This window comes from Cervus elaphus, chromosome 5 (assembly GCF_910594005.1).
Source record: "Cervus elaphus chromosome 5, mCerEla1.1, whole genome shotgun sequence".
NCBI lineage: Eukaryota > Metazoa > Chordata > Mammalia > Artiodactyla > Cervidae > Cervus > Cervus elaphus.
Window position 1 is genome coordinate 64,673,299 of NC_057819.1, and position 23,451 is coordinate 64,696,749.

Below are 23,451 nucleotides of genomic sequence, written 5' to 3' on the forward strand. Positions count from 1 at the left end.
TAGGTATCTCACCTGATTTTCTCTCAGACATTAAGTAAAGATGGTCTCTTCCTTTATTAATTTTCAGTAATTGAACACCTGATTTCATATCATATCAAAAAGTATGACAAGAGAAATGAATTTGGAGGAAGCCTATGGAATGTTGTTTGATAGTTTTCCTATGGCGTAGATATAAATCTGTGTGTGAGTGTGTGAGATAACATATGAGGAGTGGAAAATGTGAAAATAAAGGCTTTAAGTAATAGACTTAGCATTGTAAGAGCCTTGAGGTATAAATACATTCCAGAATGATGAATTTAGGATGGGATAAGGAAGAAATTGAGGATGGAGTAAGTAAATTTAATAGGGAATTTAAGAGAATATGGTTATGGATGAAAAACTAATGATATATGTGCAGACTGGAAAGAGTAGTTCCACAAAATATGGATGATGATGACTTAGGGACTGTAACGGTCTAAAGGTCAAATATTCACCAGCATTAGTTCTAGGAAGTATGAAAAAAAAGACTATAAAACAAAAGAACTTGAAAATAATCTTGTTCTCTTTAGTGTCTCTTTAGTTAAGACTTTAGCCAGTCATGGAAGCCACTGAATAGCTCTTACAAATCCTCAACTGTCCTCTACAAAAGTACACATTTTCGTTTTCTCTGTGACTTTCTCTTTCATCTTTCCTCCATAACTTCTAAACTTTTGCATTAAAATAGTTATAGGCAGATATTGCTGGAAATTGCTCAAATGTTTTGTGAAAATTTGGTAGCATCTTTGCCATATTGTCACCTGAGAGTTTTTGTTTCCTTTATGTTTAGGCTTGATCCTTTTTGATCCTTTGGGAGAACTGTGACACCACTGTCTTTGAAGCAGAATCGTAAGAGTGACAGAGTTGGTGGTGAGACCTAAATCATCTAGAGGAAGGAAGCTGCCAGCTCCAACCGTGAGATAGTGTGTTAGAGCAAGGTTTCCAAACTGTTCTGCGTCATGGCACACATAAAATGATTATTTGTATGGCAGACCCCCTGGCTCTCTGAAAGCTGAGGGGACCAGGGAGTGGGGAGGTCAATATTTCATCACATCCATAATTCATTCTTGGCACATTGGTTGGAAAAGCTTTGTTCAAGAGAAGAGGAATGTGGCATTCTGATAAAGTACTTTGTAAAGTACCTAATAAGGGATGGATCAGGAATTCATATCCCAGGTAGAGTCCCTGGGGGTTAAGCCAGGGGAATATAACCTCTAGGATGGGTCTGTGTTTTGTTTCCAAGCTCTACATTAAGTATCCAGGATAGCACCAGGACACAGAAGTGCATAATAGGCTAGGCATTAGGCTTCATGGATGCTTTATGTGTTTTAGGTATTCTTATTTTCCGTTAAATAAAGAAACAGGCGTAGAAACCAGCAGAAGTAATTAGTGCAACTAATTGGACTAATTAAAGGAGACTCACAAAGTTATTTGACTCCAAAGCATGTACTCTTTTTCACTGTAGTGACTAAATGATTTTGTGACATTGTGGTTTCTAGTTAAAGTGTGAGACATTGGTGGCAGAGGGTGATGGTGGTGAAAGGGAGATAAGCAGGAGGACTATTAAGTGTTTATTTTTGGCAGCCTTGAAGTCGAGTTCTAGAGATGATGGCTTTCTCATAGGATTTCTGAAGTATTGGGGATGGGGGAGAAGAGAAATGTGATAAAACTCAGAGAGAGTAACTTGAGCCATTGGTGCTCCTTCTAACAAAAGGGCTAAAAATGTAGATCCTCTTCATATTTGACTAAATGTAAATTGTAGATTATTTCTTAAAGGTATGTTTCTAGATTATTTTTGTTTTTCTTTTTCTGTATTTCCTCATTTTTCTGTACAGTGTATTATTTACTTTTAAAATTAAGCATATTTTCAGCATTACAGCTAAGATACATTCTTAAAATAAAAATTCAAATAATAAGCAAATGGAATGAAAGCTTCTACTTCTTTAATCCCTCTATCCCTCACACCTGCTGTTAGTTAATTCACAAAGTAGATGTTGGGGATTAGATGAAATTCATGAAAAAGCTCTAAACTGCTGCTGTCTGACCGAGTAGCCACTTGCCACGTGTGGCTGTTTAAATTAGTTAAGATAGAATAGGATGGGTAGTGGCCACTTGATTGCCCAGCGCAGGTGCTGAATATTTCCAAAGACATTGTCCGGCCCTGCTAAAACTTTAAAATACTATATGGTTGGTGACATAATAAATATACCGTTGAAACAAGGTTTTTTTAAGTCTCTGTTTCGCATGCTGTGTAGTTTTTGTTTTAGCTGATGAAATACTACTGCCGTGTTTTTTCTCAGCTTTTTGTTTTAACTAAATCCAGATGGTCAGAGTCTAATATTTTCCTTGGATGTTTGAGGATTGTAGTTAGCTGCTTTTCTAGGATAAAGATGTCAGCTTTTCTAAGGGTGTGAGTGTTTTCTATCTCCTCTGAGCTCTAGATCTGTATATCTTACTTTAAGTTGGCACCTCTCTGGAATATATTAAAGATATCTCATATACAAGGTCTGAAACTAAACTGATCTCTCCCTCACTCCCAAGCCCCCTCCCCAATATGTTTTTTCCTCTTTCTTTGTTGTTTATTTTAGTGAATGACTCCATTATCTTTCCAGTTGGAAAGTCCAGGAGAGTAGGAGTGATCCTTATTCACTCCCTCTCCCTGATACGTCTAGCCTGTCAACACGTTTTTATTAGTCTTACTTTCTAAATATCTCTTAAATCTGTCTAATGTTTCCCATTTCCACTACCACCACTTTACTTTGTTACCATAATCTTGCTTGAAATTTCTACAGTAGCCTTCTTTCTTGTTTAGCCACTTCGCCTTCAGATATCTCTAATCCACTACTCATCCTAAAGGCACTGTGATTTATTTTGAAACACACATCTGATTGTCAACTCCTCCCTCCTCCCTCCCGATATTTTTATGGCTTCTCATTGCTTTTTGGGTAAAAACAAAACTCCTTAACAGTGCTTAGCCCTCCAGCCGTGACTCTCCATTTCACCCGTGCTGGCCTTCACCAGGCCTTTGCGCTCATCTTGCTCTTGCATTACACGGCTTTGGCACTTGCTTTTCTCCCTGTCTAGACCTCTCTTCCTTTACTTTTGTTTTACTTATTGGCTTCTAATTATCCTTCACACCTCAGCTGAAGTTTTGCTTCTTTAGGACATAATCTAACCTCCCTGATGAGACAGTAACATCGTACATTTACCACAGTTTCAGTTTACATTTATATGTGTGATTGTATGGTTGTCTTTCTCTTCCACTCTCTCCATTTCCATGCAGACAGGAACCACATCTTATTTTTTTTTTGGCTCATTGACTTCCACGGACCTGTCTCAGTTCCTGACACCTAAATATTGATTGAATTTCCAAGTTGATAGTATGAAAGATTTGAGTTCATGGAGTTTTGTAATATAGGATTTTAATTATAAATATTTATAAATATAACAGTTAAATTGACAATTATAATGTTTTTTCCAAGTGTGTGAAAATAAATTATTTTAATAGCATAAGTTTGTATTAATGTTTACAAAACAATACATATTATTACATATTATGTAATAAGAATACTATGGCACAATATTCTTTGATTATTTTATAATAAACTCTTATTTTGGAATAGTTTTAGACTAACAATTATTGTAGAAATAGTGTACAGATTCCTATGTACACTATTCCCAGTTTCCCACATTATTAGCATGTTACATTAGCATGGCACATTTGTCACAATTCGTGAACGAGTATTTATACACTATTAACTAACGGATGTTGAGATTGCCTCAGTTTTCCCCTAACATACTTTTTCTCTCCCAGGATCCCGTCCTGGAGTGAATCCCAAGTTTAGTTGTCGTGTGTCCTCTGGTGAGGACTCCTCATTTTTGATGACAGGTTGGAGGATATCAGGTCAGGTGACTGTAGCTCTGCGTGCCTGCCTAGTCGCTTCGGTCGTGTCCAACTCTCTCCGACCCCATGGACCATGACCTGTCAGGCTCCACTGTCCATGGGATTCTCTAGGCAAGAATACAGGAGCAGGTGACTGTAGATTGTCCCTCAGTTGGGGTTTATGTGATTCTCTCCTCATTATTCAACTGGGTAACGTGTCTTGGGGAGAAAGACCACTGAGGTGAAGTGCAGTTCTTGTATCAAGAGTAGATACTGTCAGTCTGCCTTACCTTTGTTGTTAACTTTGATCACCTGGCTTTTGACAGTGTCAGCTCTGTACATTGTAAGTTACACCCCGCTTTATATAGTGTACTTTTTAGAAGAAAGTCCTTATATGAAACGCACTCTTAATGTGTTTGGGTGTTATGTTCTACCTCCTTAACAGTGGTATGTGCATAAATTTGGGGGGATTTTTCTGCAAAGGAGATTTGTCTCTTTTCTCATATTTATTTATTCAATCATTTATTTACATCAGTATTGATTGATTCTTGGGTATTTTATACTTTGCATAAAATCCAGTATTACTTTATGCGGTAATTTCATGTATAATCCAGTATTTATTAATTTTGTTGCTCAGATTGTTCCAGCTTTGGCCTTTGGAAGCTTTTTCAGTTGGTTCTTATATTCTTTTGAGATTTTTGTTGTTGTTGTGTTCTGGTGGGTTTTTTTTTTTTTTTTAAAGCACAGTCTTCCTTTCCAGCAGTACAAGATGCTCCAGGCTCATCTTGTACATATCCTGCCCCAGCCCTAGAATCAACCATTTCTCCAAGGAGCTCTGGTGCCCTTTATTGGAGAATGGTGTTAGAAACCAAAATCTGGGCGCTGTGTGTGTTCACTGTTGCTAGCCTTGCTTCTAGGAAATACAGACTGACTCATGTAAATACACGTATCTATAAATATCTATTTCTATATAGCTATCTGTATATTACAAAGCTGTATTCTTAGGTTATTTACTCTGAGCTTTTTCCCATTGAAAAAATTACCTGTGAATATTGAAGGGTTTATTTTATATGGTTTTGGAAATTAATAACAACTAAATGAACTCTCCAGTTCTCTTGGTTCACTGCATTGCTAATGTTCTGGACCTTAGCTAGCCATTTGTGAAGAATGAGGCCACAGTACATTGAATAATTTAGAGTTTATTTACAACTAGTTTTCTTTTCAGGGAGTAGTTTAGCTTTGAGAGTCTTATCATTTGACTTCTCATTAGTTTCTCTGTAACACAATCTGAATGGGGCAAATAAAAAGACTTCTCCAAAGTGTTAATTTTGTCACAACTTCTAAGTTGGTGATAATGATGAGGATGAAAATAGTTGAATATCTGTTACGTTGATTTTTAAATTGTTTCTCATTACTATATATGATTGAGAATTCACTATATTTTCTCAGAGTTTTCTACTTTTGAATTGTCTAGACTGATGTGTTTATCTTAATGAGCAACATGAACTGAATTTATTACTACTGAAAAGGACTAATGAGTGTCTAACAGCATAGCTTTTACAGATACCAGATAGTTGTTGACGTAAAGACAGCACTATAATGTAAATGATTTTTTTTATCTTATTTGATTATTCTACTTATGAAAGAAAGTGTCACATACTTTGAACATATTGTATGGTAAACCACTTTCAGGTCAACATCATTTGTGTTGACTATAGGAAAAAGGATTTTCCCCCGAGGTTAAGGAAGCTATCATCATTTAAAAAAAAAAAAAAATTACACACTCTTTTAGATTGTTTTGATTAAGGAAACTAATTTTTTAGCTTTATAATTTTTTTATTGTAAACCAGTCAGTGCAACTTGAAGATTAATATTGAATTATGAAATAAAAACAAATCTTAACCATTCTCTTTTTATTTATCCATGAACAAGAAAAGATAGGAAAAAAAAAAAGAAAAGATAGACATATTTCAATAGATTCTATCTAGAGCAAAACAAATAGAGCCACTTTCTTTTAATCAGTAGCCAGTCTCTGAAATCAGTGATATACTCTGTCTAGAGAAGTTAAAGTGAGTTCAGACAAAACAAGCCCAGGTTTTGATACTGATTGCCCTCAATTTTCTGTTATCTGCCTCCCTAGCATTGTCCTTGAGTTCCAGCAGAACTCCTTCATAATTATTTATAGTACTTCTCCAACTTTTTCCCTAACGTACCCTGGAAAGAATAACTTCAGATATTTCATCATACAAATTCAAGAAGTTTCTTAGACGGCTTGTATGTATTTAATTCAAGTGAATTTTGTTTTAGATTCTGTAATAGCATACTTATTTTCATTCCAAAAATGTAAATTCTAATTCCACTGTGCTGTGCTGTGTTTATCCTGTTTATGTCTACTGTGCTTATCTTTGCTTTCCTGTACCTTGAGCATACCTTTTCAGATTCCCTGTGATGTGTGAGTCCCTTAATTTGAAATGTTATAATTTCTGTTCAGCTTTCTTTCTTTAGTATTATATTTCTAAATCTTTAACTCCTCAGCATCATGGCAGTTGTAAATGCAGTTTTTTTCTTTTCTGTTATCCATGGAGTCTTGTGTTTCTTTTTATCTTCCAGGATCCTAGCAAATCTCTGACTTCTGCCCTCTCTTTCCTGGGTCCTGAGAAAGATCCTGAAGGCATTTAACAGTTGTAGGATATTGAATTCTCCCTCATTAAACTCCCCTGCATTGGGACAGGTCCTTTACCCCTGAGTCATCAGGAAAGCCCAAATATAGAATAAAACTGGTCTATTCAGTTTTTAGAAAACAAAATGTGATTGTGATAATAAATTAAAAAGCAACTCCAAACAGTGGGATGAAGTATAAACTTTATGTAACATTAATTATGCCTTTTTACAGATGCTAATTAGTAATTCACTCTATAAGTCATTGGTTCTTACACTCATTAGTTAATGAATACTTCTGGCTGATTTATAGAAGTAGAGCCCCAGAGATGACAAGATATTTCTGGCCTCCAGTATAAAGCAGGCTGTGAAGCTTCAATGTTGATGGTAGTTTTGAAATAATGATTTATCATTTTATTTTGAAGATCACTGTTAAAGATAACTTTAAATTCGTGTAAAGATCAGAAAACATATATCTTAAACAGCACATATTACAAGTCACTTTTTTCCCCCATAATCGTTAAGTTTTATTTTTTTTTCCAGCTTTTTTTGAGATTTAATTGACATAAAGCAGTGTATGAGCTTAAGGTGTACAGCATAATGATTTGATTTACATGCATCATGAAGTGATTGTCACAGTAAGTTTAGTGAATGTCATTATTTTTAAATCTTGTCATTCCCTGTGTTGCCAGTTATTAAACTTATGAACAAATGAACTTCTAAAAAAATGTGAAGGTTGGAACTTTTAAATAATATGAATGAAACACAGACTTAGTGCCTGTCTCTCTAATTCATAGAAATTTGATTCCCCCTTTTCTATCTGCCAGGAGTTTTTTTTTTATACTTAGCAGTTTATTATATATTAATAATAAAGGGTATGGTAAAGGACACAGATAGATAGCCAGATGAAGTGACACTTTGGACACGATCTGGAATGATTCTGAGAATAGGAGCTTCTGTCCCTGTGAGTTAGGGTGTTCCATGATTCATCTCACACACTAGTAAAGTAATGCTCAAAATTCTCCAAGCCAGGCTTCAGCAATACATGAACCAAGAACTTCCGGATGTTCAAGCTGCTTTTAGAAAAGGCAGAGGAACCAGAGATCAAATTGCTTACATCCGCTGGATCATCAAAAAAGCAAGAGAGTTCCAGAAAAACATCTATTTCTGCTTTATTGACTATGCCAAAGCCTTTGACTGTGTGGATCACAACCAACTGTGGAAAATTCTGAAAGAGATGGGAATACCAGACCACCTGACCTGCCTCTTGAGAAACCTGTATGCAGGTCAGGAAGTAACAGTTAGAACTGGACATGGAACAACAGACTGGTTCCAAATAGGGAGAGGAGTATGTCAAGGCTGTATATTGTCACCCTGCTTATTTCACTTATATGCAGAGTACATCATGAGAAACGCTGGGCTGGAAGAAGCACAAGCTGGAATCAAGATTGCCGGGAGAAATATCAATAACCTCAGATATGCTGATGATACCACTCTTATGGCAGAAAGTGAAGAGGAACTAAGAAGCCTCTTGATGAAAGTCAAAGAGGAGAGTGAAAAAGTTGGCTTAAAGCTCAACATTCAGAAAACTGAGATCATGGTATCTGGTCCCATCACTTCATGGCGAATAGATGGGGAAACAGTGGAAACAGTGTCAGACTTTATTTTTTGGGGCTCCAAAATCACTGCAGATGGTGATTGCAGCCATGAAATTAAAAGACGCTTACTCCTTGAAAGGAAAGTTATGACCAACCTAGATAGCATATTAAAAAGCAGAGACATTACTTTGCCAGCAAAGGTCCATCTGGTCAAGGCTATGGTTTTTCCAGTGGTCATGTATGGATGTGACAGTTGGACTGTGAAGAAAGCTGAGTGCCGAAGAATTGATGCTTTTGAACTGTGGTGTTGGAGAAGACTCTTGAGAGTCCCTTGGACTGCAAGGAGATCCAACCAGTCCATCCTAAAGGAGATCAGTCCTGGATGTTCATTGGAAGGACTCATGTTGAAGCTGAAACTCCAATACTTTGGCCACCTCATGCGAAGAGTTGACTCATTAGAAAAGACCCTGATGCTGGGAAAGAGGGCGGGAGGAGAAGGGGACGACAGAGGATGAGATGGCTGGATGGCATCACCGACTCGATGGACATGAGTTTGAGTAAACTACGGGAGTTCGTGATGGACAGGGAGGCCTGAGCGTGCTGTGATTCGTGGGGTCACAAAGTCGGACACGACTGAGCGACTGGACAGAACTGAACTGAACTTATGATTCCAGGACGTGGATGTGCTAACCGCAGAGTCTCTCCAGCCCGCGTAGCTGAGGGCTTTTGTGGAGACTTCCTCACCAGGCCGTGCTCAGTTGCTAACTCAGTCTCCATCTCCTCCCGCCTCTGAAAGTTCCCCACTTCTAACTGTGGTGTGGTCATTCCAGTAACTAGCCCCCATTTCAGATCCTTCATTTGGTCTTCTGAGCTGCATAATAATGATATATTTTCCTGTTTGGTGCTACTGGTTCATACACAGGAGCAGATAACTCCTGAAAGTAGCAGACAGCAGAAATGGACTCCCCTAGCTTGCTTCTGTGTTCCATTCCATGCGTCGCTTTTTCTGTGGGTTCCTTCCTTCGCTCTTCCCTCTGTGGAAGAGGTTTCTTCCCTCTATCTGAGGGTAATTCCTCTAACTTTGCTCAGACTTCTTTACTGTTCTCAAAAAACTTTTATTTTGATCCGATTTTAGACTTACAAAAATAGTAGTTTCCTTGTACTTCGTACCTTCTTCCCCTAATGCTTACATAACCATAACATAATTATCAAGAATAGGAAATTAACATTGACATAATATTGTTAACTAAACTACAGACATTATTAGAATTTCACCGAATTTTCAACTGACTGTCCTTTTTCTGTTTCAGGATCCTGTCTAGGAACCTGCATTGAAATTAGTCATTTCTCCAAAGTCTCTTTCAATATGTATATTTCTCAGACTTTGCTAGTCTTTCATGACCATGTCACTTTTGAAAAGTACTGGTCAAGTATTTTCCAGAATGTTCCTCAGTTTGGGTTGGTCCAGTGTGTTCTAATCATCAGGGGGACGAATACTGCAAAAATGATGTTGTCCTTCTCAGCATAGCATCTCAGGGATTATGCTCTTGGTATGTCTTACTACTGGTGATTACTTAATCACTTTGAGAGAGATCTGAGTTTCTTCACTGTGAACTAAGAGTTCTACATTTGCTGTCGTTCTTTTTTCAGTTGAGTATTTATAGGAGATACTTGCAGATTATGTAAATTCTGTTTCTCCTCAAACTCTTGCCCTTTTAACATCCATCTGCAACACTTAATACTGTGATGTTTGCCTCGTGGGGATTTCTGGTTTTCCCTTTTCTGTGCTTATTAATGGAAATTCTCCTGTGAGGACTTGTCACTTTACCCCATTTATATTTGATTACTTTTTTATATCAGTGTGGACTCCTTAACATTTGTTTTATTGTGTGAGTTCAAATCTGGTACTATCATCATTTGCTTTGTTGCTCAAGATGTCCCAGCAGTGGCCATTAGGAACTCCTTCAGGTTGGTCCTTTCTTCTTTTGGCAAGTCCCCTTCTTTTACTGAATTTTTTCTTATTTCTGACACCAGCAAATGTCCCAGGCTCCTCTTGTCTTTTCCTTACCCCAGTCTTAGAGTCGTCCGCTTCTCCTTCAGAACGGTGGTTCCTTTTATTGGATAACAGTGTTCAGGGAGGAAGGTCTGAGCACCAGAGTCCTCGTTGTTACTGGGCATCACTGCTTCTTAGGTCCTGTCAGGGGACAAAGCTAGGAGACCAGTACATGCGTGCATGTGTGTGTAACATATATACACATGTATACATATTAAAAACAGTACTGACAACGATTTCCAGTCCAGTACAACAGTGCTTATTTAGCATTTCTCCTTTCTTTGTAATTTTTTCTCCATCAGTGAGAAACTTAAGCTTTCAGTACCTACCTTCTATTCACATGTTCTGTCCTGTTACACACAGAAAGTAGTTTAAGAATTATTAACCTGTACCCCTGTGATAAATACTGCATTAACAGGGTTTGTATGTCATTCTCTTTGCCTTTAGCCTCATGGTGTCCGGTCAGGATGTTCTTTCCTCCTCCTTCCCTTTCTCTCCGCCCCCCCATTCTTCCCCTCCCCTGTCTTCGCTTTCTTCTCCTCCTTCTCCCTTTGCCCAGCCTCATTTCGCCTTCTGTTTCCTGGGCTATTCTTTTTTAATAGTTAGTTGCATTTGTTATGATTTTATGCCATTTGAATTCCTCTCAAAATTACGATGGTTCTAAGAGTCAGAATTATTTAAAACTAAATATTCAAAGAAGTGTCACTCATTCCTTATTCCTGCTACCCTGTTCCCATTTCCTCGTTTTCCGTACTCCTTTCCCACCCTGTAGGTAACCTGCCTCCGTAGTTTCTGGTTTATTGTATTTTTGTCCCAGTGAACAGAAGCATGTATTTTCATGTATCCTTTCTGTTTTTACGCTGAGATAGCATATCTATAGGTACTTTTGAACTTTGCTTTTTTGACTTATCCCTGTGTCTTGGAAATGACTGCATACCATAGAGATCTTCACTTTTTTCAGCAGTTGTACAGTACTCCGTTGTCTGGATGTGTCATAGTCTAGTCAGTCACTTTCCTATGTGTAGACATTTAGGTACCCTTTCCCCAACACTTTACATAAATGAAGAATGCAGCAATGTGTATGTAGTTTTATATTGCTGGTGATGTAGTCCCAGGATGTATTCCTAGAAATGGATTGCTGGATTCAAAACTAAGTGCTTGTGTGATTTTGTTAGGCATTACCAAAGTTCCCTCCAGAATAAATGTACAAATTTGTATTCCCATCAGCAGTGTATATGAGTGCCTATTTCCTTCCATCCTCAGTAACAGAATGTTTTGTTATTTAAAAAATTTTGCTTATCTAATAGATGAGAAATGGTATCTCAGTGTTGTTTTAACCTGAATTTCTCTAACATGAGTGAATTTGATCAGTTTTTATGTTTTAGAGGCTATTCTAATCTTTCTTTGTGAATTGTCTGTTCATGTCTTTTTCCTGCTTTCTGGTTTTTTGTTTTCTTCCCTTTGTTTTTCAGAGTTCTTTATGTTAGGACTATTGACCTACTGTAGCATATGTTATAAGTATTTCCCTAGTTTTTCAGATGTCTTTTGTCTTTTTAACCCTTATGTTATTCAGTTTTAAAATTCTTATTTAGTTAAATTTTTCAGTTTTTAAAATTGTCTCTAGATTCTTAGAATTAGAAAATTTAAAGTACAACTCATGTATGTTTCCTTTTAGCAATTTGAGTTTTCATTTTTTATATCTAGATTCCTAATTCATTTGGAGTTTATTCTTGTGTATGGTGTGAGATATGGATCTAATTTTGTATTTTTACAAATGGCTACCTAATTTTCCTGGTATTATTTATTGGGAAGTCCATTTGTAATTAAGTGATTTCAGATGTCACCTTTGTTGTATATTAAGTTTTTGTGTGTATATGTGGTCTAATTTGGCTTTTTATTCTGGTCTCTTTGTTTATTCTTGTGCTGCTGCCATACTGCTTTAATTATAGATGCTTTATGGTATGTTTTAATGTCTGACAAATTTAGTCCTCTTGTGATTTTCCTTTTTCATTGTTTTCCTGGCTATTATTGCATGTTTGATTTTTCCATATCAACTGCAGTGTAACTTGTCTAACTGTATAATTTAACTTGTTATATATTTTTCTTGTATTGCATTGAATTTGTAAATTAAGTAAGGAAGAAATGACTTCTTTTAATATCATCATGGGCTTCCCTGGTAGCTCAGTGGTAAAGAATCTGCCTGCAATGCAAAAGATGTGGGTTCAATCCCTGGGTCAGGAAGATTCCCTGGAGAAGGACATAGCAACCCACTCCAGTATTCCTGCTAGGAAAATCCCATGGACAGAGGAGCCTGGAGGGCTGCAGTCCATGGGGTCGCAAAAACTTGGACACAACTGAAGTGACTTAGCATGTATTCACCTATAATATCACAGCTAAGAATACGGTATGTCTTTTTGTTTGCTCAGTCTTTAGGGTCTTATCTGTTACATGTAAACATTTTTTCATATAGACTTTATACATTGTTTAATTTATTCCTAAATTATTTAATCTTTTTTGTTATTGTAAATAGGATTTTTCTCTGCCATTATGTCCTCTGATTATTACTTTTCAATATTATTTCAAAAATTATCTGTTTTATATATAGTGGTGTGTATATGTTAACCTCAAACTCCTTTTGTATGTTAATTTTATATCCTACTTTTTCACTAAATTCTTCTATTTTTTACTTAGTTTTAGTATTGATTTTTTGGAGTTTTTCAGGTGTACTGTTATATGATCTGCAAAAAGAAATGTTTATTTCTTTACCTATTCTTATAATTGATTTTTCTTATCTCCTTGGATCGGCTAATACCTCTAGTTTGGTGTTGAATAGTAGCAGAGATGGTGGGTTTTTGCATTGTTCCTGTTCTTAATGGAAATGCCTCTGTTATTTATTAAATAAGATAATGGTTGTAGGATTAAAGCCTGTATTGTGTTGAAGATGTCTCCCTTAATTATTGTCTTCCTTGATTATTGAATTGTGAATGGGTGTTGAATTCTGTCAGTAGGTTTCTCATCTGTATAGAAAACCATGTTTTTCAGCTTAGATTAATGAATATATTATATATTAGAAGATTTTCTTAATTGAACAGTCTTACATTCCTGGGGTAAATCCCACTTGTTCATGTTGTATTATTTTCTTAATGTGGTACTGGATTCACTTGGCAAGCAGTAAAATTGTTTAGAGAAGGAAATGGCAACCCACTCTGGTATTCTTGCCTGGGAAACCCCATGGACATAGGAGACTGGAGGACTACAGTCCACGGGGTCATAAAGAGTCAGATATGACTGAGTGAGTGAGCATGCACAAAACAAAAATTGTTCCCTCCGTTGTATTTCATGAGTTTTTTTGTTTCTCTGTTTCTCTGTATTGTAGTACCAGATGTGGTGTTTTGTGCTTATTTATCTATCTCCTTGATTAGATTCAGAGTGCAGTCACCCTTGGTATCTGTGGGGCATGGTTCTTTTACACTCTCAGATAAGAAGGCCCTTGTATAAAATGGTACAATATTTGCATCTAACTTATGCACATACTCCCGTATACTTTAAATCATCTCTAAATTACCTATAATATGTTGTTATTGTTCAGTCGCTAAGTCATGTCTGACTCTTTGTGACCCCATGAACTGCAGCATGCCAGGCTTCTAATATGTATTTAATATGTACATATGTATATGATATGTACACATTTGTAGTATGTAATGTAATGCAAATGTAAATCTATGTAAATAATTGCTGGTGTATGGCAAATTCAAGTTTTGCTTTTTGGAACTTTCCGAAGGCTTTTTTTTCTTTTTTTAAAAATATTTTCAATTTTTGTTTGAACCTGCAGATATGGAGGACTGACTACTCTTTTAGCTTGAATTAGATTTTACTTTTCTATCTCCTTATTGTTGTTGTTCAGTAACTAAGTTGTGTCCGACTGTTTGAGACCCCATGAACTGCAGCACATCAGGCTTTCCTGTCCTTCACTATCTCCTGAAGTTTGTTCAAACTCATGTCCATTGAGTCAGTGATGTCATCCATCCATTTTGTCATCTGTCGTCCCCTTCTTCTCTTGCCCTTGATCTTTCCCAGCATCAGGGTCTTTTCCAGTGAGTCAGCTCTTCATGTCAGGTGGCCAAAGTCTTGGAGCTTCAGCATCAGTCCTTCCAATGAATATTCAAGGTTGATTTCCTTTAGGATTGACTGGTTGGATCTCCTTGCTGTCCATGGGACTCTCAAGAGTCTTCTACAGCACTACAGTTCAAAAGCGTTAATTCTTCGGTTCTCAGCCTTCTTTGTGGTCCAGCTCTTATATCCATATATGACTACTGGAAAAACTATAGCCTTGACTGTGTGGACCTTTGTCAGCAAAGTGGTGTCTCTGCTTTTTAATATGCTATCTAACTTTGTCATGGCTTTTCTTCCAAGGAGCAAGCATCTTTTAATTGCATGACTGCAGTTACCATGTGCAGTGATTTTGGAGCCCAAAAAATTCCATTGGTTCCCCATCTGTTTGCCATGAAGTTATGGGACCAGATGCCATACCTTTAGTTGAGTTTTAAGCTAGCTTTTGCACTCTCCTCTTTCACCTTCATCAAGAGGTTTTTTAGTTCCTCTTTACTTTCTGCCATGAGTGGGGTCCTCTGGCATATCTGAGGTTGTTGATATTTCTCCCAGCAATCTTGATTCCAGCTTGTGCTTCATCCAGCCCAGTATTTCACAGGATGTACTCTGCATATACGTTAAATAAGCAGGGTGACCATATATAGCCTTGTTGTACTCCTTTCCCAATTTTGAACTAGTCCATTGTTCCATGTCCAGTTCTAACTGTTACTTCTTGACCTGCAGACAGGTTTCTCAGGAGACAGGTGAGGTGGTCTGGTATTCCCATCTCTTTTAAGAATTTTCCAGTTTGTTGTGATCCTCACAATCAAAGGCTTTAGCGTAGTCAGTGAAGCAGAAGCAGATGTTTTTTCTGAAATTCTCCTGCTTTCTCTCCCTAACGGATGTTGGCAGTTGATCTCTGGTTCCTCTGCCTTTTCTAAATCCACCTTGTACGTCTGGAAGGTCTCTGTTCCCATACTGCTGAAGCCTAGCTTGAAGGATTTTGAGCATAGTCTTGCTAGCATATGAAGTGAGTGTGATCGTATGGTAGTTTGAACATTCCTTGGCATTGCCTGTCTTTGCGATTGGAATTAAAGTGATTTTTTTCCCAGTCCTGTGGCCACTGCTGAATTTTAATTCTTTATTTGTAGTTGGCCTTCTCTAATGTTGAAGAATAAGTTAGAAGCAGAAATAGCCTTTAAAGTTGTATTGAATGACGTCTGATTTTAGTGTTTGATTTTGACAATGAGCAGTTACATTTGTTACAGTATTAAAGAGCACTGGCCAGGGAACTGGAACATGTCTGAGTTCTAATCTGAAACTTTGATTTTATGTAGGCCATAAGTAAATAATATTTTGGCTTCATCTTTGGATATCTTGACATCTTTGGATGTCAGAGTTTTCATCTGTCAAATCAGGTGGACACACTGGTCTTTTGACTTGTTTCATATCTAAAAGGATTAAATGAAATTATTTTTTAGTCATTGAAGTATGTATTTTTACATTTTGCATAAAAACTTTTCCTAAATTTTTGTTTGTTTTTAGAATCACCTGTTACAATCAGTAGATACTCATATGATTGTAGATAGTTTTGCAAAGCAAATTCTGACTGCAAATAAATAATTTATATTGTGGAATGTTTGTAAGAATATCAGTGAAGTGATACAGCCCTCTTAACTAAATTATTTAATGTGTGCTTAACACATTTTACTTTTAGGTATGTCTGACTGCAGCAATGATCCTTCAACTCTTGGTACATCTAAACAAGCCACAGAAGAAGTCAAGTCTAGTTCTGAGGTGATTGGGTGATACTTATATTGTTTTTTAAAGTCAACCTGTATCAATCAAGTTTAGACTGTCCAAACTGAGTTAGTTTGTCTAACCATGTGCCATTCTAAATAAACTCTTCTACACACATAGACACAGGAAAGGCGTGGGAAGAAAGAGAGCCATTTCTTCATAATTGTAAGTCAGTTATCATTTGCCTTTGGGCATATGAAATTCTACAATATACCTGTCCCATAAAAATGAAATAAAAATCTAGTCAAACTATAGTTTTAAATTTAAACATGCAGCGAAGTTTCTATTGAAGTAATAGTAGTAATTGGTTCACATTTGTGCTCATCTGATCCTGTATTGTCTCTGGTTAATTATACATCAGAATCTAAATGTAACATTTAAAAAAAATACTGAGTTCTGGACTTTACCTCAGACTCACTAAATCTGAGTCTGTAGTGCTAGATACAGGGCTATGTGTATGTTTTTGTTGTTGTTGTTTTTTAATTCTATAGGTGATTCTGTATCACCTCAAAACCACTGTTCTAGGTCATTAGAATACAGAGGTATTAAGAAATTAATCATATGGAATTCAAGTAATCAGATATTTCTTTGAACATCTAATCCTAGTAACAGCTCTCAAATTTATAGTGGTTAAAGATTTACAGAGTAGAACTTTCGTATTTTTCCACCTTGCTCCTTAGACTGATGTGATATAATCCAATTAGGTAAGAAGAACAGTCGTTGTTTCCCTCATTTATTTCTTGAACATATTTTAACTTTCAGAGAGGTAGTAGTTGACTTCGGGTAATGGGCAAGTCTGGAGCATAACATGGGTTCTTCTGACTCCAGCTGCAGTGTTAAAAAATCAGTTTGCTGTCTGTGTAGGTGGCAGTGCTAGGCATAATGTTTCATCATCCCAAGATATTGAGTCTGTGTGGCAAGCTTTAATGTAGGATTTAGAGCTAGATAATTTACCTTTCGCTCAAAAGTCAAAGATGAGCTCTGGTTGGCAGAATATGTATTATCTGTGAGGGATTTGGAATTCTTTGTGATTTAAAATAGTTTGGCTGTTTACCATTTGTCAAAGCAGTGTTATAGTTATATTTAGTTCTGAGAACCTAGGGAATTATGTACACCATATGTGTCTTAACTCGTGTTGTTTATTTTTTATGATCAGATCTCTGAATCTGTACTGTTGAGAGATGATCAGAAGTTTGACACCTGTGAACTCCAGGAAGGATTGGCAGCCCAGCCAATGATAGGGCTTATAATTGTAAATGAAACTGTTCTTTTTGTGGTTTACCACTGTGAGTTTCAACTACATGAATGTCACCCAGATAGATAACTAAACTAGAGATTTCCTGCACAGTAGAGAGTTAAACCTGGATGACAGTGATCTGAAGGAATCCACTGCCAAGTAATTGTTCAAATTTGTGTGTAAATTCATATTAGGCATTCTCTGTATTTTTAGCCATACCCAGGGAATATTGTACTTAAAGAAGAAAAAAAGAAAAACCAGGTGTGTGAGTATAATCTGAATTTATACCCAAATTTTAAAGGTTGGTATGAGTTTATTACAGTTAACTAAGGTCACATCTAGGAATATTTTGTGACTTTGAAATTGCTCATTTATTAGAATTCTACTAACTTAAATATTCTTTTTTCAATATCCTTGATGAAAACATTTTAGGGCTCAAATTTGCTTATAAGAATTCTTCTTTTAATGTATTACAACTGTATATGTATTTTGACCATTAACTCTTAAATGTTCTATATATCAAACTTTTCAGTAATTCAGGATAATCATAGCAGAGCTTGGCGCATAAACTGAGGGTCAATTTGATGAATGAATTAATCCTCACTCTACTAGTAAACGATATATGGATACTCGTTTCTTAGAATATGATGACCTGAATTATAGTTTTCATTTCTTTAAAAGCAAAACAAACAGCAAAAACTCTCAACATTTTGAACTGAGCCAAAAACATCAACCCTGAATAAGAAGAGACTTAAGGTTCATTTAGGTTCTGTATGACATTACTGTGTGGATCACAACAGACGTGGAAACAAACTGTGGCAACTGAGACCTGGAGGTCTTAACATCGATAATGAGGAAAGAGCTGTGATTTGAACATAAAGAAAAATGAGTCAATTTAAGAAACTTAGTAGGGAAAAATTATATAAAGACAGAAGCAAGGAAGTTGGGAAAACAGGTGTGTTTTTGCCAACAACAACAAAAAAGGGAAAGCAGAGTATTGTATTAGGTATTTAATAGTGTATTTTAGAATTTTTGCATGACGACTTCTTTTCTGTCTGCCCTTTGATATAGTAACAGTAATGCATATACTTAATTCTAATACCCCAAAAATATATGTACAAATATTTTCATTCCTTCTTTACATAAGTAACTGAGAGGTCTAAAAGTGAATTTGTTCAGATCCTACACACAAGCTGCATGTTATTAGGGGAAATTTTAAAATAAGTAAAATGAAGTGTAGAATAGTAATGCCTTTGGAGTGGTTCACATGAAGAATTATAGCAGCTCAGGAAGTGTCAGCCAGGAATATCTGTGAAGGTGGTCTTTAAACTGTTTTAACAGTGATCTGAAGGAATCTTAACTAACACTAACAGTGTGTGGTAGCATTTGAGCATGTGACTGGTGATGGTCACTACCTGGGCAGAGTCATCGAGAAAGAAAACTGAGGCGTGTGTGCTGGGAGGCATGAGTAAGTTTGATGTAAGAGGGTATCTGAAGAAGCATAATTGGTGTTAAGGTAGTGCAGGTCAGGTGGAGTTGGCTTTTATGTTGTAAATATGTTGGGGAGGAAGACAGACATGTTAAAAATATATATAACATATACATAAATTATAGACAACAAAGGTCCATCTAGTCAAAGCTGTTTTTTCCAGTGGTTATGTATGAATGTGAGAGTTGGACCATAAGGAAAGCTGAGCACTGAAGAATTGGTGCTTTTGAACTGTGGTGTTGGAGAAGACTCTTGAGCGTCCCTTGGACAGCAAGGAGATCCAACCAGTCAATCCTAAAGGAACTCAGTCTTGAATACTCATTGGAAGGACTGATGCTGAAGCTGAAACTTTGGCCACCTGATGTGAAGAACTGACTCATTAGAAAAGACCCTGATGCTGGGAAAGACTGAAGGCAGAAGGTGAAGGGGACGACAGAGGATGAGATGGTTGGATGACATCACTGACTCAATGGGCATGAGTTTGAGCAAGCTCCGGGAGTTGATGATGGACAGGAAAGCCTGGAGTGCTGCAGTCCACAGGGTCACAAAGAGTCGGACACAACTGAGCAACTGGACTGAACTGAAATTTTAATGTAAAGTAATCTTTACTGCTATGAAGCAGGATAAGAGGCTAAAGAGTGATGAATGCTAATTTACATGAGTTGGTCAGGAAAGGCCCTGGGTCAGCAAATACCTCAGTGAGTTGAGGGAGGGGCATGTGAAAATCTGGGAGTAAGAACCTTCCAGAAAGAGGAAACAGCAAGAGCAAAAATAAGATTGGTATGTTGAGGAATAGTGGTGAGGACTCTGGCTGGAACTGAGGGTCAGTGAGAAAAGAGTGGAAGGAAATGCAGTAGCTAGCTGCTAAGATTTGCTTGGCCCCAAAATGAGAATGACTGACAGAAGATTAGAAGCTTGGGAGATCTGAAATGCAGGGTTCAAGTAGCAAGTGGTTGGAAAATATAAGACAAATAAGTGTTGATACTAGTAGATTAAAACGTTTGTTAAGAAAAATTTGCAACATGTGAAATAAAAGTGAAGTAGTAAATGAACTCCCATAGACTCATCATCCAGATTCAATCATTGTTTTGACTTGACCACATTTGCTTTATCCATTCTTATGTAGGATCATCTCTCTTTTAAAAACCATGAAATCGACAATGACAAGATGGAATAAAGAAAAAACGAAAGAACTTGGCCAAGACAATAACATTTGTAACTTTATCTCAACTCTGTCTTGATACGAGTCTGTTCTAGAGGAATGCAGGTAGGGTGCACCTAGTGACAGAGTTAGGAGTAGCTGCTGGAACTCCAGTGTTTGTCCGTTGGTGCTCAGCTAATATCAGTGTGCTAGAACTACCGCATCTTTATGTAATGTTTTTAGTTTTCTAAGCTATTTCACGTTTGATTGTTTTAATAGCTGTGTGAGGTATAGGTGAAGTTAAGAATCTTGTTTTATAATAGAGGAAATTGAAACCTAAGGAAGTACAAGTGACTTCTGAACAGTTATAAAAAGGGGCAGAGCCAGTCCTTAAGTCTCTGTCTCCTGCTGTGTTAATTAGTTCTCTTGAGATATCATGGGTGGGCTTATTCACCTAATGCTCTTGAACCATGTTAAATTAACTTTGCCATGTTTTAAAGGTCGATTCAGACAGAAATTTCAAAGACTGAATTATGATTTTAATAGAATTGCTTTCTCTTTCTGTAGGCAAAAAAAGTATCTAATTTCATGTGACGCAGGAGGCGTTTGTGCTTTTTGGTTTTAGAACAGAATATGGTCTGTGTTGACATGCATAATTAGTTCACTAAACACTTGGACCTTCGTTGTCTGAAGCCATAACTAGAACAATTAGAGCTGAATATTTGTGACTTCTTTTTCTTATTTTCCACACTGCTTGCTTTATTCATTGCTGTTTTGTTTAGGTTTGACTGAGATTAAGAAGTTAATCTTTTAAATTAGAAGAAAATATAACTACTTGATAGCAGAACAAAATGCCTACTGATCATTAGAAATACTTCACAGTGTTTTTATAATGAATTTTCAAATAACATTTAAAAATAGTAGGTATAAGAAACAGTTAAAAAGCTTGAACCTTATTATTGTACTTTATTTTTACCTGCTCAGTGGCAAATTAGATTAAACAGCAATGTTAAATATATTAAAAAAAAATAAAGAAGTAAGGTCTTATATTGTTCCAGAAGTCTTGACTAAGGTTAAGACAAGTTCTTTTATATCCTTTCTAGAAAGTTTCTATCTTGTTTCTAACAAGCATTTTGGAAATTAGGTTTTACTATTCTTAATGTAATACATTGATAACATCAAGAAACTTAATCTCCAGTATGCTTTCTGTTACATTATTAAGATAGAAAGTCTCTGGGTCTTTGGGTAGTCTTTTAGTCTATGGGTGAGTTTTTGTTATTGTTGCATCTTTGGTTTTCTGTGAAGTGTTTCCATCATCATAAATTGTTGTTCAGTTGCTGAGTTGTGTCCAACTCTTCTCAACCCTGTGAACTGTAGCTCCCTGAAGCTCCTCTGTCCATGGGGTTTCCTAGGCAAGAACACTGCAGTGGGTTGCCGTTCCTTCTCTGGGAGGCTTCCCGACACAGGGATCACACCCACGTGTGCTGCTTGCCAGGCGGATCGCTGCCCACTTAGCAGCCTGGGAGGCCGTTTCTGTAGCTTTGCTTCCCTGTTTGCCGGCGTGTTGGTTTGGTTACTCGCTTTCTTTGCCTTCTTCCTCGCCGGGCGTCTCCTCAGGTCTGCTTTGTTTCTGACTGGTTGGTGCTGGTTTTGGTTTCTTTGCTCAGAGTCGGGCTCTCACCCTTCGTTTTCTTTGGTTTCTTTGGTCTTCATTTTTCTTTGGTCACACACGTTTTGGTTTCGTGTGTGTGTGTGTGTGTTCCTTTGTTTTTGCTTTCTATTTGTCTGACTGCACCGTTTGTGTTTCATTTTTTGTTTCTTGTTGTTGGTGTGTTTTTGGAGGTTTTTTGTTGTTGTTTTTGGGGAGCTTTCGTGTGTGTGTGTGTGTGTGTGTGTGTGTTAGCTTGTTTGCTTTAATCCCCTTTATTGCCGTGACAGACGGCTTGTGGAATCTTGGTTCCCTGACCAGAAGTTGGGCCTGAGTTGCTGGAGTGGGTGTACTGAGTCCAGGACACTAGACCGCCAGAGAACTGACCCCAGGGAGTGTTAATCAGTGAGACTCCCACGAAGACCTCCACCTGAATCCAAGACCCAGCACCGCCCAGCGCTGGACGCCTCACCCAGACAAGCAAGACAAGAATAGAAACCCAGCCGTCAGCGGGCGGGCTGCCCACAGGCACCCCAAAGCCCATCACCTCACACAGCTCTGCCTATTGGGGAAGAAATGCACCTCCTCATCAACAGTCATAAATGTAAGGCCTTTTACAGTGTTAACTCAAGGCGTAGTTTCAGGAATAGAAAACATAGTGTGAGAAAAAAATTACATGAGCTTTTTCTTTTAGTTTTGGTCTTTGGCAGCTACAGAAAAGACTGTGTAGACTGGGGGTTCAATTTATAGGGAGAAGAGTTACTGCACCAACCACATGGGTGCCGATGAAGGGAGCAGGCAGGCGTTCAGTTGGCCGGGGTGGAGGACGTGAGGGGAGGATGGAGTCTGAGAGGTGACCGGAAGTGGGCAGGGGTCAGGCTGTCAGCAGTTTCTGTTGTTGTTTTTAGTCCATTGTGTTGATTTCTGGCTGTGCTGGGTCCTGCTTGCTGGGAGGGCTCTCTAGCTGTGCCGCACGAGCTCCTCACTGCGGTGGCTTCCCTTGGTGCGGAGTCTGGCTCCAGGGTGCACGGCGTCGGTAGCTGAGGCAGGCAGGCTCAGTGGTTATGGCTCTTGGGCTCTGGAGCTTGGCCTCCGGAGTCGTGCACAGGCTTGGTTGTTGCACAGCATGTGGGATCTTCCCATATCAGGGGCAGAACTCAGGTCTCCTGATTGGCAGGCAGGTTCTTTACCAAATGCACTACTAGGGAAGTCCCGTCTGCAGTTTTGTGAGCCATGTTGACTAGTGTAGTGTTGAGAAAGTTCGCTGGAGATGGATAGTGTTAAGGGGTTCACCAAAGAAGGGCATGGCGGAGTTATTCTCCCCCAGTGTGGTTGGTCTTATGCTATGAAATGCATCACGTTTATGACATTAAAGTTGTGTTTTTAAAATTACAGTACAGTTGACTCACAATGCTGTGTTTCCGGTGTGCAACAGAGTGATCCAGTTATATGCATACACACACAGTCTTTTTCATATTTTTTTCCAAAATGATTTATTGGTGGTAGTGGTTTAGTCGCTAAGTCGTATCCGACTCTTGTGATCCCATGGACTATAGCCTGCCAGGCTCCTCTGTCCCTGGGACTCTCCACACAAGAATACTGTAGTGGGTTTCCTTTTATTACATGATACTAAGTACAGTTTCCTATCTGATACAGTAGGACTCTGTCATTTATTTTATACATAGCAGTTTGTATCTGCTAATGCAAACTCCTCATTTATCCTCTCCCGCCCCCTTTCCCCTTTGATAACTGTAAGTTTGTTTTCTACGTCTTGAATTTGCTTATTTTTTTGTAAGTACATTCATTTGTGTTGTATTTTAGATTCCACATATAAGTGATA

General features: G+C 37.6%; 1 protein-coding gene across 5 annotated transcripts in view; it reads left to right on the top strand.

Moving 5' to 3' along the window:
- The window catches only part of ARFIP1 (ADP ribosylation factor interacting protein 1), a 128,688-nt gene that overhangs the window by 3,083 nt on the left and 102,154 nt on the right, over positions 1-23,451 (top strand). For 2 of the 5 annotated variants that reach the window (XM_043902620.1, XM_043902619.1), the window contains exon 2: positions 16,014-16,093. The exons of 2 other annotated variants lie outside the window; for them this stretch is intronic. In XM_043902620.1, coding sequence (XP_043758555.1) covers positions 16,016-16,093 — 78 coding nt within the window. In that variant the 5' untranslated portion in view covers positions 16,014-16,015. Of the gene's footprint in view, positions 1-16,013; positions 16,094-21,901; positions 22,216-23,451 lie in introns of all 5 variants that reach the window. One more of the 5 variants, XM_043902624.1, reaches the window with a different exon arrangement.